Source organism: Mytilus trossulus, chromosome 8 (assembly GCF_036588685.1).
Source record: "Mytilus trossulus isolate FHL-02 chromosome 8, PNRI_Mtr1.1.1.hap1, whole genome shotgun sequence".
NCBI lineage: Eukaryota > Metazoa > Mollusca > Bivalvia > Mytilida > Mytilidae > Mytilus > Mytilus trossulus.
Window position 1 is genome coordinate 44,258,556 of NC_086380.1, and position 14,297 is coordinate 44,272,852.

The window sequence follows — 14,297 nt, forward strand, 5'->3', positions numbered from 1 at the left end:
ACATATTATTACACAGTTACCTTTAAACAGTTTGGCACAATATATATATTGAAACAAAATTTCAAATACATATGTCTTTCTTTTTAATGTAGGATACTGGATGTAATTTATTCGAACAAAATCTGAATGTGTTTCAACAGTCAAATTATGCTTAAAAAAAGCACACAGCTGAAACAGTTTACCGCAATTCTTTCATAATCCAGAAAGTACTATGCAAACCAATGTTTGAAAGTTCACTATGAAACTACACATATTCCGGATTGCTTCTGCTGCATCTCTGAAACACAAAAAAAGGATGTATTATAAAGGTGACCGCTGTTCTCACAATCATAGTGTTTTTATATTTTTTTGCTGAGAATTATCAGTAACTTTCAAATGTATAAATCTACATAGTTATGTACCGGTTACCTGAAAAATATTCTTATATCGAACAAAATGTTTAACTAGAAAATTTATCTCAGAAAGCTGTGATTTTAAGATATAAGTTAATTGCTTGAGGTCATTATTAAGAAACAAGAAAGTGCGTATTGGATACGTTTAATAGAAACGAACAAGAGAAAAGATGACACAAAATATCCCTATAAGCTATAAAAAGTTTAACAGGTAAATTACAAACCTTCCAATCTTTTATCAATATTAGATAATGTATCATCATGCTCTGCTTTCATTTTTGTTATCATATTTTCATAGGTTTCTCTAATTTCTGAGATTGTCTGTGCATGCTTTACACTTCCATTATCAATATATTTCTCTAATATTTCAATTCTTTTTTCGAGTTCTGTCTTCTCGTGTTTTAATTTTTCCAATTCGTTTTGCATCATGTTTGCGTTTGCTCGTGTAAATTTTAATTCTTCACTTTGTTGCGTCAAGGTCAAAGAATCTTTTTGCAACATATTTTTCTCCATTTCAAGTTCGCAAAATTTGGCTTCTTTCAATTCCAACTGAGATTCTCGTTCTTTCATTTCTTTTTCTTTTAAAGCTAATTTATATCTTTGACTCTCTATTTCATCTGCCTTTTCTTTGATTTCCATGGCTTTATTCCTAATTTCAGTTTCCATTTCAAGAAGCTTTGTTTCTTCTTTAACAATTTTTTCTTCTTTCTGTGCTAGTTCTTCTTTTTTCCCTTGTATTTCATATAATTTTTCTGTAGTTCTTGCATTGATTATTTGTTCTATCGGTATGTCCTTAAATATAACAAAGTATTTGATACTTATCTTATTGTCAGAAATTGTATAGTTTGTGGGATTCTTCATGTATACCAGAAGGAAAGGTTTAAACCTTTTTTGTTACCGTTACTTTATTATCAAAGGAGTCTGTAATTCAGTGTTTGTTGTTCGAGGCTGCCTTTCGTTAATAATTTAATTGTTACTTTTCTTAACATAAATAGAATTTGGCAGTTAATCTCATCATTTAAGTTGATTTAATGGCTGTATACCTATTTTGACAATTTAAACTATTGTGTCTGTTTTGTTCACGCACCGTTATGATTATAATGGAGTTTGATGTGACTGTCATAAATAATTTAGCGCTATAAAACCAGGTTCAATCCATCATTTTCTACATTTGCCTATACAAAGTCAGGAAAATGTCATTTGTTGTCCATTCCTTTGATATGTTTTATTATTTGATTTTGTCATTTGATTATGGATTTTCCGTTTTGACTTTTCCTCGGAGTTCAGTATTTTGTTACAAGTATTCTACTTTTTATATAAGTATATCGAAGCTTCTTTTTTATATACCATATTGGAATGGATATTTATCCAAGCAACAATTAATATTCTATCTCGGAAATACTTTTTTCCTAAAAAAAATATAAAGTCTGAAAATAACATTAAAATTTTCATATCGAACAACAACGATATGATTCCAAATAGCAAACAAAACTTGTTTTGCTGTATTCTATTGATTTTCAAAGTGTTTTATTCACTCCTTCGATTATTACAAAGTAACTCGTTCAATCAAGTTATGCAAAAGAGTGGCTTAAGGTAAGGCTTGAATAGTATTTTAGTCAGACTCTATGAATGACATTTATATGTTTTTCGTACCTGTATTGTACAAATTTACTTACTGTTATTATCACAAAGCAAGATGTTTTGAAATTACCACACACGCAACTATACTCTCCACTGTTTATCATCTTGATATTTTTTATCTTCAATGTGTATTTAAACAAATTTTCCTGAGATGTTTTCTTGCAATCTGTCTGTTTGTCGCATGAAATTTCTCTGCCATTTTTCAACCATTTAATATTCAAATCTCTATTCAACTTGCAACTTAAATGAAGAGTTTCTCCTTTCACCAACTCAACATCTCTGAGAGTTTTAATTACTTGTAAACCTGAATAAACATTAAATATATGTTTTTCAACTACAAAACGTCAAAACAAAAGGCAACCATGTCTAATGAGATCGCATAGAAAATACACATTTTGTTTGTTAATCATTTTGACAAAGGGTTTGCTGGCATACAAGGTATCATCTAAACAAAAATGAAGGAATAAATCTCAAAATTGTATATATGGCTAAATGTTCAACAAGGATACACCAATTTGTCTGCTCTCGAGAGTCGAAGTTTAAATATCTAATTCGCTTGGTTAGCTTTTAGTTTTATAGTTGATCATATTAATGAGAAAATATCTCATAAAAAAGTGTTATATATATATATATATGGGCAAACATCATCTGCTTCTTGTTATTCAGTATCAGATGCAAAGGCTAAACATATGTCAAAACCATCAATATTGATGGTCAATAACTGAATTAAAGAGTCAATGTTAAAGCTTAAGTTGTAAAGTAGTAGGAGCTGATTGAGTGATAGCTCGATAGTTCTATCTAATATATTCGGAATGTTTTTTTGATAAACTAGTTGACGTATGTTTTGAATTTAAAATTGCTTCATGCACAAAACTAGCTTTATGACAAAAAAATTATCATACGTAATTTTTCGTGAATTTGAGTTTCATTTTTAAAGAAGAAATATCACATGAAAGACTGTCAATCGTAAAACCTATGTTTCATAAGAAATATTTAGTTTGCCCTACCAGCTTTAAGTCTACATCTTGTCTTTGCGTAGCAACATTCACATAAATAATCGCCTGCATCCTCTTCCTGTGCATTCAAAATAATCAGCTGGTGGACAAGAAAATCTTTTGTTATGGTATATTTCGAGCATGTGGTTAATTCTATTCCATTTTTAAACCATTGAACGGTACGATCATTACTGATTTCACAGGACAATACAACATCCGTGCCTATAGCAAATTCCGAATTTTTCAGTTCTGATGTAAAGTAATAATTCGCTGAAACTAATAAAGCAATTAATTTAATAAAGCGCTTATAACGCAAATAAAATTGTTTTTACGATTTTTTATTCGAAAGTTTTTAAAATTCGTTCTCAAATTTAAAAAAAATCGGATATCATGTCTTTTATAACAGATTTTATTTACCTCCCAAGATATTTGATTTCTAAACAAACCTCATATCGGTAACAAGACTGACTTTAAATCAAAGTTGTAATCTGATTAACTAGTATTGTGTTTAAATGTATAATTGATGACAAACATGTACTAATTTATGACCCTATTCAAATTAGATTCCGATATAATAATAGTAAGACTATATAATTTTTAATCAAATATTAACCGTTAAATTCTATGTAATTAACACCTAATTCAAATTTTTGTTTTGTCTGTAATTTCCATGCTTGTCTTTTAAGATTTCTATCCTTTGGTTTCTTGTTGATTATTTCTACCACTGCTGTAAGTAGTTCCTTAAACTATTGATTAGTATGTGTTTCTTTTAATTTGAACTTGAATAAAAAAAAAAAGGTCTTTTTATAATTTCAATCCCGTCTTTATTGCTAGATTGATCCACCATAGACCCGCGATTTATCAATCTATACTTGCAATCAATAACACCTCGGTTGGAGGAACTGTTGTTTGCCTTTTCGTCACTTCATTGGTTAAAAATTAAATAACAAAAATACTGAACTCCGAGGAAAATTCAAAACGGAAAGTCTCTAATCAAATGGCAAAATCAAAAGATCAAACGCATCAAACAAATGTCTGTCATAATTTCACTTATGGTGTTTTATTATGTCTCTTTTTCCTTTATTTTCACGACCGCAAACAAACTCTGAAAGTTGAATTAACACAAGGAAAAATGGATTTTACTGTAAGAATAAGTTAAGATAAGTTTTTTTTTCAGAATCATACAAGAAAAAAAAAGTTGTAAAACTCGTTTCATAAATAATCACTGTTCAGAATTTACTGTTCGCCCAACGTCTTACTACTTCGACAGATATTTATATCACACTGCAATTTACTTACGGCGAACAAGATGTGCTATTCCGCCATTTTCAGTTTGATTGAGTACATCAATAAAATCTTCAGATTTATCATTAGCTTCTATGTAATAAAATAAATCTCGTATTCCTAAAGCAGGCGACAAACTACATTCAACACCAATCTTTTCACTGTCGGTTATTACATTTCTTTTGTGCAACTTACACACAATTTGATTCAGATTTTTGGACAGCAATTCCACAATAACATCCCTGTTTTCCTTAAAACAGTCTTGTATTCTCCCCATGACAAACGCATTTAGTGCATGTATTCCGGAAGTTTTAATGTCTCTAATTTAATAATATCAATCCTTACATCTTTACCCTGTTGACACGTGTTTTGTTAAATTACTACCAAGGATTCCCCGTAGTAATTAAATGAATTCATTGTATAGATCTTCGAATTGAACTATTTATGTAACAACTCAATAAATCCTTATTGACATGACTATACTAAATAACGACAATCCTGATAATATAAGAATCAGGTTAGACAAAATGATATATTATAACAATTGTTGAACTAAGTAAAATCAAAACAGAGTGATCAGAAATTAAAAATGTGCGCAGGGGTTCTTATAATAGGTTCAGCTTAGCAAGTTTGTTTGATCAAACAAAATGGTTGTCTTTATAGTTTCTATACGTCATTTTGTGTTTCTTTGTTGGAGTTGTTGTTTGTTTAAATAGTGATTAAGATTATAACACAATGTTGAATGCTGTACCATATTTTCTTTTACATTTATAACTACTGTGTTGCTCACACATTGTTGTCGTTATTTAGCGAGTGTTATAGAAATGAGAAACTTAACGTTCCGCTATATAGATGATGTTCTTAAAAATATGATACAAAATTTGGTGACTATTTTGAACGAATCTATTCCATCGAACTGGAGATAAAGGATACTACAGATACAGTTAAGTCTGTCTCATATCTTGACTTACATCAAGCAATTGACGATGAGGGTCGGTTGAAAACATCATTTTGCGACAAATGAGTTTATATCAGCTTCCAAGATGTGAACTTTCTCTTTCTTTGTAGCAACATTACAGAAACGCCGCCTGCATACGGAATATATATCTCCCAATAGATTCGTTATTCCTGGGCTTGTATTTCCTACCATAATTTCCTTGATCGAGGGTTGCTGCTCACAAGGAAGCTATTAAACCAAGAGTTTCAAATGAAAAAAAAGTTGAAATCATCCCATCCCGAAGTTTACGAACGCCATCACCAGTTGGTTGACTATTATGGAATTACCGTTTGACAAATTATATTGGATTTGTTCCTTATGTCGTAATTACTAAACCCTTCCCTTTCCATGAATGCCACCTACCGAATTAGACTATTTACCGGATTTGTAATAACATAAGTAACACGACGGGTGTAACATTAGGAGCAGGATCTGCTTACCCTTCAGGAGCACCCCCATTTTTTGGTGGGGTTCGTGTTGCTACTCTTAGAAACATTGAGATAGATCGAGCCGATGCGATTATTTTTTATTCGAATTTATTGTCTAAACGAAATGCACTTCGAAATAACTGTGTTCTCAGTAAAACGTTTTTGCCGAAAAGGTCTTATGTAAGGGTCCCGCTGACGCCCGTATCAGCTGTGTTGAAAAATCTATTTGTATCCCAGGCAGATAACCTTAGCCGTATTTGGCACAACTTTTTTGAATTTCGGTCCATCAATGCTCTTCGTTTTTGTTTGGCTTTTTGTCTTGACCTGAGCGTCACTTATGTAGACGAAACACGCTTCTAGCGAATTATATTATAAGTCTGGTATCTTTAATAACTGAATATCTCTGTCGTAATGGTTCTCCCATTTATTTATATTGTAGTCCTTCCATCTAATGTTGTCATTTATGTGTTATATTTTTACATTGCCATAAAAGCGAGAGGTTTGGCTAGCAACATAACCAGTTTTAACCCATCATTTATTTCTAAAAATGTCTTGTATCAAGTAAGGAAAATGACAATTGTTATCTTATAGTTTGTTTCTGTGTGTGAAGCATTGCTGTTTGTTTTTTGTTGCAATTTAATATTTCTGTTGTTTTCTCTTCTTTTTTTTTTGGATATCATTCCCTCAGTTCTAGTTTGTAACCCGGATTTTTGTTCTCTTTTTAGATTTATGACTTTCATTTATTTTATATATTAATGTGGTGTTGTCTCTTTGACACATTCTCCATTTCCTTTCTCAATTCTACTATGTATTTTTGTGATAGGGTATGATTTATTTATTGTCTGCAGCCTAGCCCTAACTCAGCTTAAGGTGGTATGGGTGTCTTCTTCAAACTTGGATTGTCAAAAACAGAGAATCAAAGGTCAAGATTTTCTATCAAGTTTGCAAAATTTGATGCAAAATGCAGATATTTAATGTGAATTTTCATTTAAAAGAATCAATTTATAAGGATATAACTTAAAAATATTAATATTTTTACAAAAGATGATTATTTTTGGTTGTTTAAAAAAAATAATTGGCATTTTAAGGGGAGGTAACTCTAAAACAGTGCATTTTCTGAAGGATTCTACATGGAATTTTCCTATTTTGTATTTTAGCAGGAAAAGACGTACGATGACCCTATCTTTTCTTTTGATATTCTCAAAGCATTGTCTGAAAGCTATCTTTTCGTGAAGTATTTAACAAATCTATCACTTTGTTCAGTTTCTAATCACAGAATGGTGTTTTTTCCTGTATAATCTATACAATTTGTGTCATTTTGTCACCTACTGTAGCTGAGAAAATGCGCGGTAACCTATACTTTTTATCATAGTTTTCAACATATATCAATAAATACTACGTTTTGGCAAAGTATGAACAAATTCCATCATTTTTATTTTAGACTCCCATACCACCTTAATTGAATAATGTAATGGTAAAATAACCAAAAAAAGTAAAACCTCAGAAAAATCCCAATCAAAACATATTTTTTTTATCGAATTGCAAAATCAAAATCTAAAACACATCAAACGAATGAAAATAGATGTTATATTCCTGACTAATTATAGGTATTTCCATAAATGTAGGATTTAAAGCTATCTCACTTGTATTACAGTCGCAAAGATTTCGCAGGTGAAACTGGTACATTGCTACTAGTAAGAATTAAGCAACTTGTACATCCACCGTGAGTCTAGTTTTTGTATGATGTTTCTTTGAGATCATCTCATTGTTGATGTGTTCTCCTTGGTTTTAGTTTGTCACCCGGATTCGTTTTCTATCAGTGAATTTATGACGTTTGAACACAAGTAAACCGCAGTTGCCTTTAAAAGTCTTTCCTAAACAAAACAAACGTCTGGCGTACAAAATTATTAGTCAGGTATCTTTTATGAGTTTTTCTTTTTTCTTTATGAACAAAATTTGTATTTGAAAAACTAGCAACAACTGATCCATTGGTTATTAAGAATAAAAAAAAAGTTCAACACTATTATCTATTTCTAATGTGAACTTAACTACAAACAGTTAGAATTTAAAGTTTTGACGAACGTTAATAGGATGGTTCATGTACAGTATAAATAAATTCACGAAAAGCAAGCACAAATTCTTCAAAACCATAAAGAAAAAATCTGCAATTTTGAATTTACTCTTGTAGATGAATTGTAAAAATATTTCCCACGTTTGGTGATGGTATACTGCGTTTTCACTATTTTTCACATCCTCTTTCACATTGTTAAATAGTTAACACAAATTAATTCTTGTAAAAAGATGTGAAATCAGAACAACATTTAATTAAAGACTATTCAGGATGGACTTACAAAAAGGAGAAGTAATTTGGACTTTTTTTAAATACGGGTATTATGATATCTATAAACTGACCTTTTCGATAATGGTAAAACAATTCTGAACTATTTTAATTTGTCCTAGGTTAATAACGCACAAAGAATAAACTAAACTGTACTTTGTTATCAATGTATCAGGTTTATGATTTAATACGCAAGACACGCATTCCGTCTGCATAAGACTCATCATTGACGCTTGGATAAAAAAAAAGTTAGAAAGCTAAACAAGTACAAAGTGGAAGAGCATGACCCAAAATTCCAAAAGGTGGTGCCAAATTCGACTAAGGTTATCTATACCTAGGATAAGAAAAAAACAACTGTCACCCATTTCAGTTTAAAACAACATAAATGTACAAACATAAAATAAATTGTCAATAAAACAAATTTGTCGGATGAATATACAAATCATTGAAACGTTTTACATGTTTTATATTTCTCAATCGATTTCAAATAGTTCATATGTTTGAAACCACTGTAAGAATTCTTTATAATCATTGATGCTGAATCTCATCTATGAAACTGCACATGTTTTGGATTGTTCATGTTCTGAAAGAATGAAATATTGAATATATATATGAACGTTTAATGAATAACCATACCATTTTTTTTAATTGTACTATTGCAAACATGCATATTATTCTCAATTTCTAAAATACAAATCACATTACAGCTAATAAGAATCGTAACCTAGTTACCTTTTTGTACTGAACTTTCAAATTTACTTGCGGTCATTGATAATGAAGAAAAGTTATATTTATTACATACTCAATAATAGAAATGATTATTCTGACATAAAAAAATCTTTTTAATGTCCGGTGTTAAATGTTTCAAAGTTTCGTCTTGATAAACCTATAATTAAACAGTTTTCTTTTACCTCAGATACTCATAACTGATATTTTATATCAGAAAGCTTGAACTTATCTGTTCTTTAGAATCATTGCCTCAATCTTTATATGTATTATTTTGACACTAACCATAACATATATATTTGACCCAAGATAGTTTTGGAATCGGTTTAATTACCGATTAGACAAATGTTCTTACATCTTATATACTAGGACTGCAAACACACTCGTAAGTGAGAAGACGCACATACTTATCATATCGTCAGATGGTGTTTCTGATTGTTGGACGTGTCTAGTGTCTATTCTTATTGATTTAAAACGATATTGATGGCTACGTTACACACCCAAACTCCTTAAGGATATGTTACACACCAAAACTCCTTAAGGATAACTACAGTTGGCAATATATAGGTGGTACACTAAGAAATTGCGAATATCAAGAACTTCGTCATGTATGAACGTTAGTTAAATTAAAGCTTAATTTTGATTTTGAAAATCCTCATCCATGAACTGAAGAATATTTGGAGACTTGGGGTATCTCAAATAAATACAAATATCATTACAACTTATAATAATTGTTTCCTAGTTACTTTCTTGTACTGCACTTGATTTCTAAAACAAAGTAAAGCAAAAAAATACGAACAAAGTTCGTCATACAAACCATGAATAATCTTTTTTATATCTTCTAATGTTGTTTCGTGTTTTTCATTCAATTCTGCTATCGTATTTTTTTGAGTTGCCAGCATTTCTTCAATTGTCTTTTGATGTTTGTCATTTGCAGTGTCAATATATTTCTCTAACAATACTACTCTGTCTTCTAGCTTTTGCCTTTCTTCTTTTAATTTATTCAGTTCTGCATGCATCATGCTAGCATTTTCACGTAGATTTGTGTTTTCCTGGCGCAAATTTCGGCAATAATCATTAAACTGATTTTTTTCCGTTTCCCGCAGTTCCGAATCATTTGATTCCAATGGAAGTTTTGACATTTTACTTTCTATTTCAATTTCTTTAGCAGTCATTTCCTGTTCTGTTGTTCTAATTTCAGTTTCAATTTCTGCAAGATTTACTTCTTTCGCGTTTATTTGTTCTTTCTTTTTCTCTAGTTTGTGTTTTGAGTCACTTATTTCATGTAATATTTCTGTTGTTCCAGCACTGATTATGTCTTCAATCGTTTTTTCCTATATAAGAGAAGGTTCATTTTTTACATAGATTCCTGACTTAAGGTACAGTGATTATTATTTAACAGCGAATCGAACTATTTGCTGGATTATATATATCTGATATAAAAAAAGGTTAAATAACAAAAAGACCGCACTCCAAAGAAAATTCAAAACTGAATTCCCTTATCAAATGGCCGAATCAAAAGCTCAAACACATCAAACGAATGGATAACAACTGTCATATTCCTGATTGGTATCAGCATTTATTCATGTGAAAAATGGTTTATGCAACGAACTAGACCGATTATGTACTGTGATTGTACAATTCAAAATGGTAGTATACCCCTGAACAACCTTACATACACAACACGACTTCTACTAGATCTGTAGGTTTCAAATTTGTTCTGAATTAAATTGCTGATTTTTACATTTTATAATTATCAGCATATAATTATCATATAGCGAATATTAGCGGTCAATATTTCATTCAATGGCTGCAGAACGATTTTTTTATTTACAGCCAGGATTTTTCTCACACCAATTAATTTAAAATTTAAATACATGTTTAACTTTTACATACACTACACACTGCTCAGAGTCTGAAATGACCCGATTTTGTGCTTGACCAGTAAATTCGAGCACAAATTTTACTCGACTAGTCTCGACAGTACTCAACGGTACTTAACTGTACTCGACTAGGTCTCGACTTTACTTAGTTTGTATGATTCAGTACCTGATGATCTTGGTGTAGTCTGAAGTGGTCTCGACCAAGGCTGAACCAGTTTCGACCTCTCTCGACTCAGTTTCATACAGCCTCGACTAGTCTGAACCTTCGAATTTAGTCTTGTCTGGTGGATAAAAACAGTTCATCAAACAAAATTAAAGATAGTTCTTACAAAACTCCATATTATTTGGTAGTTTGGTTCATTGCTGTTAAATTAAAGAATGTAATTAATAGGTAAAAAAAAATGATTAAATTCATATAGGCATCTTTATTTTTTTTAATAACTTTTTCAAATCAACTTGGATTTTCATCAAACTATGCAGCTATCTTATTTATATATTGATTTTACTGACTCCCAGGTCATTATATAGTTTGGTTTATTGCTGCCAAATTTGAGAATTAATTAATGTAGGTAAAAAAAACTAGGATTTTCAGTTCGGACAAAATCCAGATAGTACACTTTAACTTTTTTCATAACTTTTTATACAGCTACACTGGTAATGTATTGATCTTACTGAACAGGTCGTTATATAGTTTGGTGTATTGCTGTAAAATTCAAGAATTGAATTAATCTAGGTAAAAATAAAGCTAGGATTTGCAATTCGCACAAAATTCAGAGAGTACACTCTAACTTATTTTCTAACTTTTTCAAACAATATGGGGCTTTGTAAGAACTATATTTTATTTAGTTAGATGGGCTGATTTACACAAGACTACATTTGAAGGTCCAAACTAGTCGAGACAGGTAGAGACTGGATGAGACCATGTTGAGACAAGTCGAGACTGGTTGAGCCTTGGTTGAGACCATTTCAAACTACACCAAGATCATCAAGTACTAAATCAGACTTATTATGAAAAGTCGAGGCCTAGTCCATTATACAGTTATGTACAGTCAAGTACTGCCGAGGCAATGTCAAACCAGTCGAGTAAAATGTGTGCTCGGGTCTGTTAAGACGCTGGACAGTTTGTAATGATATGTAAAATAACTATTTTAAATGGTATAATATTAAAACTGATCTTAGGTTGTGTTGCTAATGCCCGTGTCACACTGTCCCGATTTTTATATACGATGTACACCCGAAAGCGAAAATTGTAAGTTCGTACGAAGTTGGTCCCGATCTCGTTCAAATACCAAAATGTGACCGAAGCAAGTACGATGAATAAAGTAATCTATACGATGGTGCCGAAATTATATACGATATCAAAAGATGGACATACGAATGTTAACCGAAGACGGGTATTTTAGCCTCATATCTCAGCCGAAGCCTACACGATGGATCAAGAAGGTTACACGATGGATTACGATGATGGCGCGATGGCCATACGATGTCTAAAAGTGTACAGCTTACGATGCACTGAAGTTGCATATACTACTTGTAAGTTGCGTGTGGATAAAATTGTTATGGACACTCTAGAACCAAAATGCTCGAAACTTAGTATGATGTTACTCTTTAAGAATATCTTAAGCGCAATGTACTTTCAAGTTCAAAGGTCAATGTCACAGTGGCAGTTGTAGTACAAGGCAATATCACCCTTGTGGACACTAAAACCAATATGCTTCTAAAGATTTTAACCCCATTTGGTAAATTGTTCCTCCTTGTAATGATCTGACATTTTTTACTTTCAAGGCCAAAGGTCAAGGTCATGCAGATAAACTTGTTTTTTTCTTGAAATAGCATAATACACAGGGAATTGGTTCATTTTTTACCTGCTGGTTCTAAAGACAATATAAAAGTTATTTCTAGTTACTAAATGTTTTGGTTGATTTCTAAAAAAAAAGTTTATGTATCAAATATGCATGCATATTCAATTTACCATTTTCTGCATGTGTCATATACATATATAGTGTCCATATTTGTCCCCAATGTGTTACATACGAGGTGATGCCACGTTCGGCATTGCCTTGTTTGAACTGTAAAATGTGTGCACTAGTCTGAAGAATCACCCATACTTATGCCCATGTTTACTGATCTATCTTAAAGGTGAGGTAATGGGTTCGTTATTCAAAAAGAGCTCTTTCCAGGAGAATATCATAATAATATAGACAAACGGAAGGATGTGGGAAAGCAACAAATGCGGCAACATATGACATTTAGAAAACTAAATGGTTATGGAGTAAACATTCGTGTGACAACAACTCAGACGATGCAAAAAAAATCAGAATAATGAAGAAAAAGTTGGTCTCCCTATATACGTGTACCTGCGGTGTTTGTGTACGAGGCGCGTTTATGATTTTCATTATGTTACTTGATATGAAAAATTGACAAAAAGTAATATTTTACTCGTAAAAGTATATCATGAGCCTGTAATAGCTGCTCTTCTTGTTCCATTTGAATTAATAGAAACAAGGTGTCGCCTTTCTTGTCCTCATCATATGATATGAGCTCCATGTTTTGTAAACGTCTTTTTTAACTGTCGTATTAGACTGACCAGTGCATATCGCGCATGGCGCTTTAAATGCATTTTAGCGCAAAAATTAACTTACATTTAGGTGGATTTATTGCCGTCGTAGTTCCATGATGTCGCCTTCGTACTTTTTTTCGATGGCAACACAATGGAATTACGAGGTCTTCACGAAGCCGTGTTGCAATCGTAAGACCTTTGGGTAGCTTCGTGATTCATTCGTGTAGACATCGTAATGTCAAAACTGCCCGATGGAAACAATGGAAACACGAATGCAATACGATGTTCAAAGATGCATTCCCGGTGACATTACGATGGTGAGGATGGTGATACGAACTCAATACGAACCCTCAACATCGGACGCACCTTCGGTGATTTTTTAACATGTTAAAAAAATTAGAACCTTTCCCGAAGTTGTCCCCGAAGGCTAGAAAAAGTGGCCGATAGTTCTACGATGGTTAAAGATGGAACTACGATTAGCCCGATCAGGATACGATCAGTCCCGATTTTGAAAATTCCAATAATCGTGTTGCCATCGGCGTAAAAATCGGGACAGTGTGACGCGGGCATAAAGAATAATCCCAGGTTTGTGGATGATTGAGCGTTCACAAGCATGTTTATTCTTTCCAATAGTCTGAAGCCTCTTATTTCATGTCTGTCGTATTTGTTTTTCGTTTAGTTTAGTTCAAACATATTTATTTATAGTGGATTGGGGAACAAGTTTTGTAACTCATATTAATCCCTTTCCACTTTGCGGGTGCGAGTGCTGCCGTGTGTTCCGTTGATTTCATTGTTATGAACAAGTCTGTCCTTATCTCGTTTAAATTGTTTCTTATCTTTTTTCAATGTCGGGGACTTTTATAGCTGACTATTCGAAAAGGGGATTTAAAAATCCGAATTGAAACTCATATACAGCGTCCTTTGAACTCAGGTTAATAGTTACAATCACACCACATCTTATAATTTAAGATGAGGTCGTGAGAAAAAGAAATAAGAGTAAAAACAGTAGCTGAAAAGTAAATTTCTGATTTTTCTTTGATTTTCCGTTTCTAC

The 14,297-nt window shown here is 32.0% G+C and overlaps 1 protein-coding gene across 2 annotated transcripts; it reads right to left on the reverse strand.

Moving 5' to 3' along the window:
* Positions 1-160: 160 nt before the first annotated feature.
* Positions 161-4,636, reverse strand: LOC134681933 (obscurin-like). Of its 2 annotated transcripts, XM_063541559.1 has the most exons (5): positions 4,328-4,636; positions 3,041-3,304; positions 2,069-2,337; positions 617-1,184; positions 161-277 (listed from the first exon to the last, which is right to left on the reverse strand). In XM_063541559.1, exons 1-5 carry the CDS (start codon positions 4,587-4,589, stop codon positions 237-239), a joined length of 1,404 nt encoding a protein of 467 aa, XP_063397629.1. In that variant the 5' UTR covers positions 4,590-4,636; the 3' UTR covers positions 161-236. The 2 variants fall into 2 exon arrangements, with proteins under 2 accessions (XP_063397629.1, XP_063397631.1); XM_063541561.1 differs by lacking the exon at positions 3,041-3,304.
* Between the last annotated feature and the right edge of the window lie 9,661 nt (positions 4,637-14,297).

Excerpts from the sequence above, each read along its gene's own strand:
- LOC134681933 (XM_063541559.1), bottom strand. The coding sequence starts at position 4,589 with ATGGGGAGAATACAAGACTGTTTTAAGGAAAACAGGGATGTTATTGTG. Across the intron at positions 3,305-4,327 it reads AATAGCACATCTTGTTCGCC|TTTCAGCGAATTATTACTTT; the intron begins GTAAGTAAATTG and ends TTGCTTTATTAG. Across the intron at positions 2,338-3,040 it reads AAGATGTAGACTTAAAGCTG|GTTTACAAGTAATTAAAACT; the intron begins GTAGGGCAAACT and ends ATGTTTATTCAG.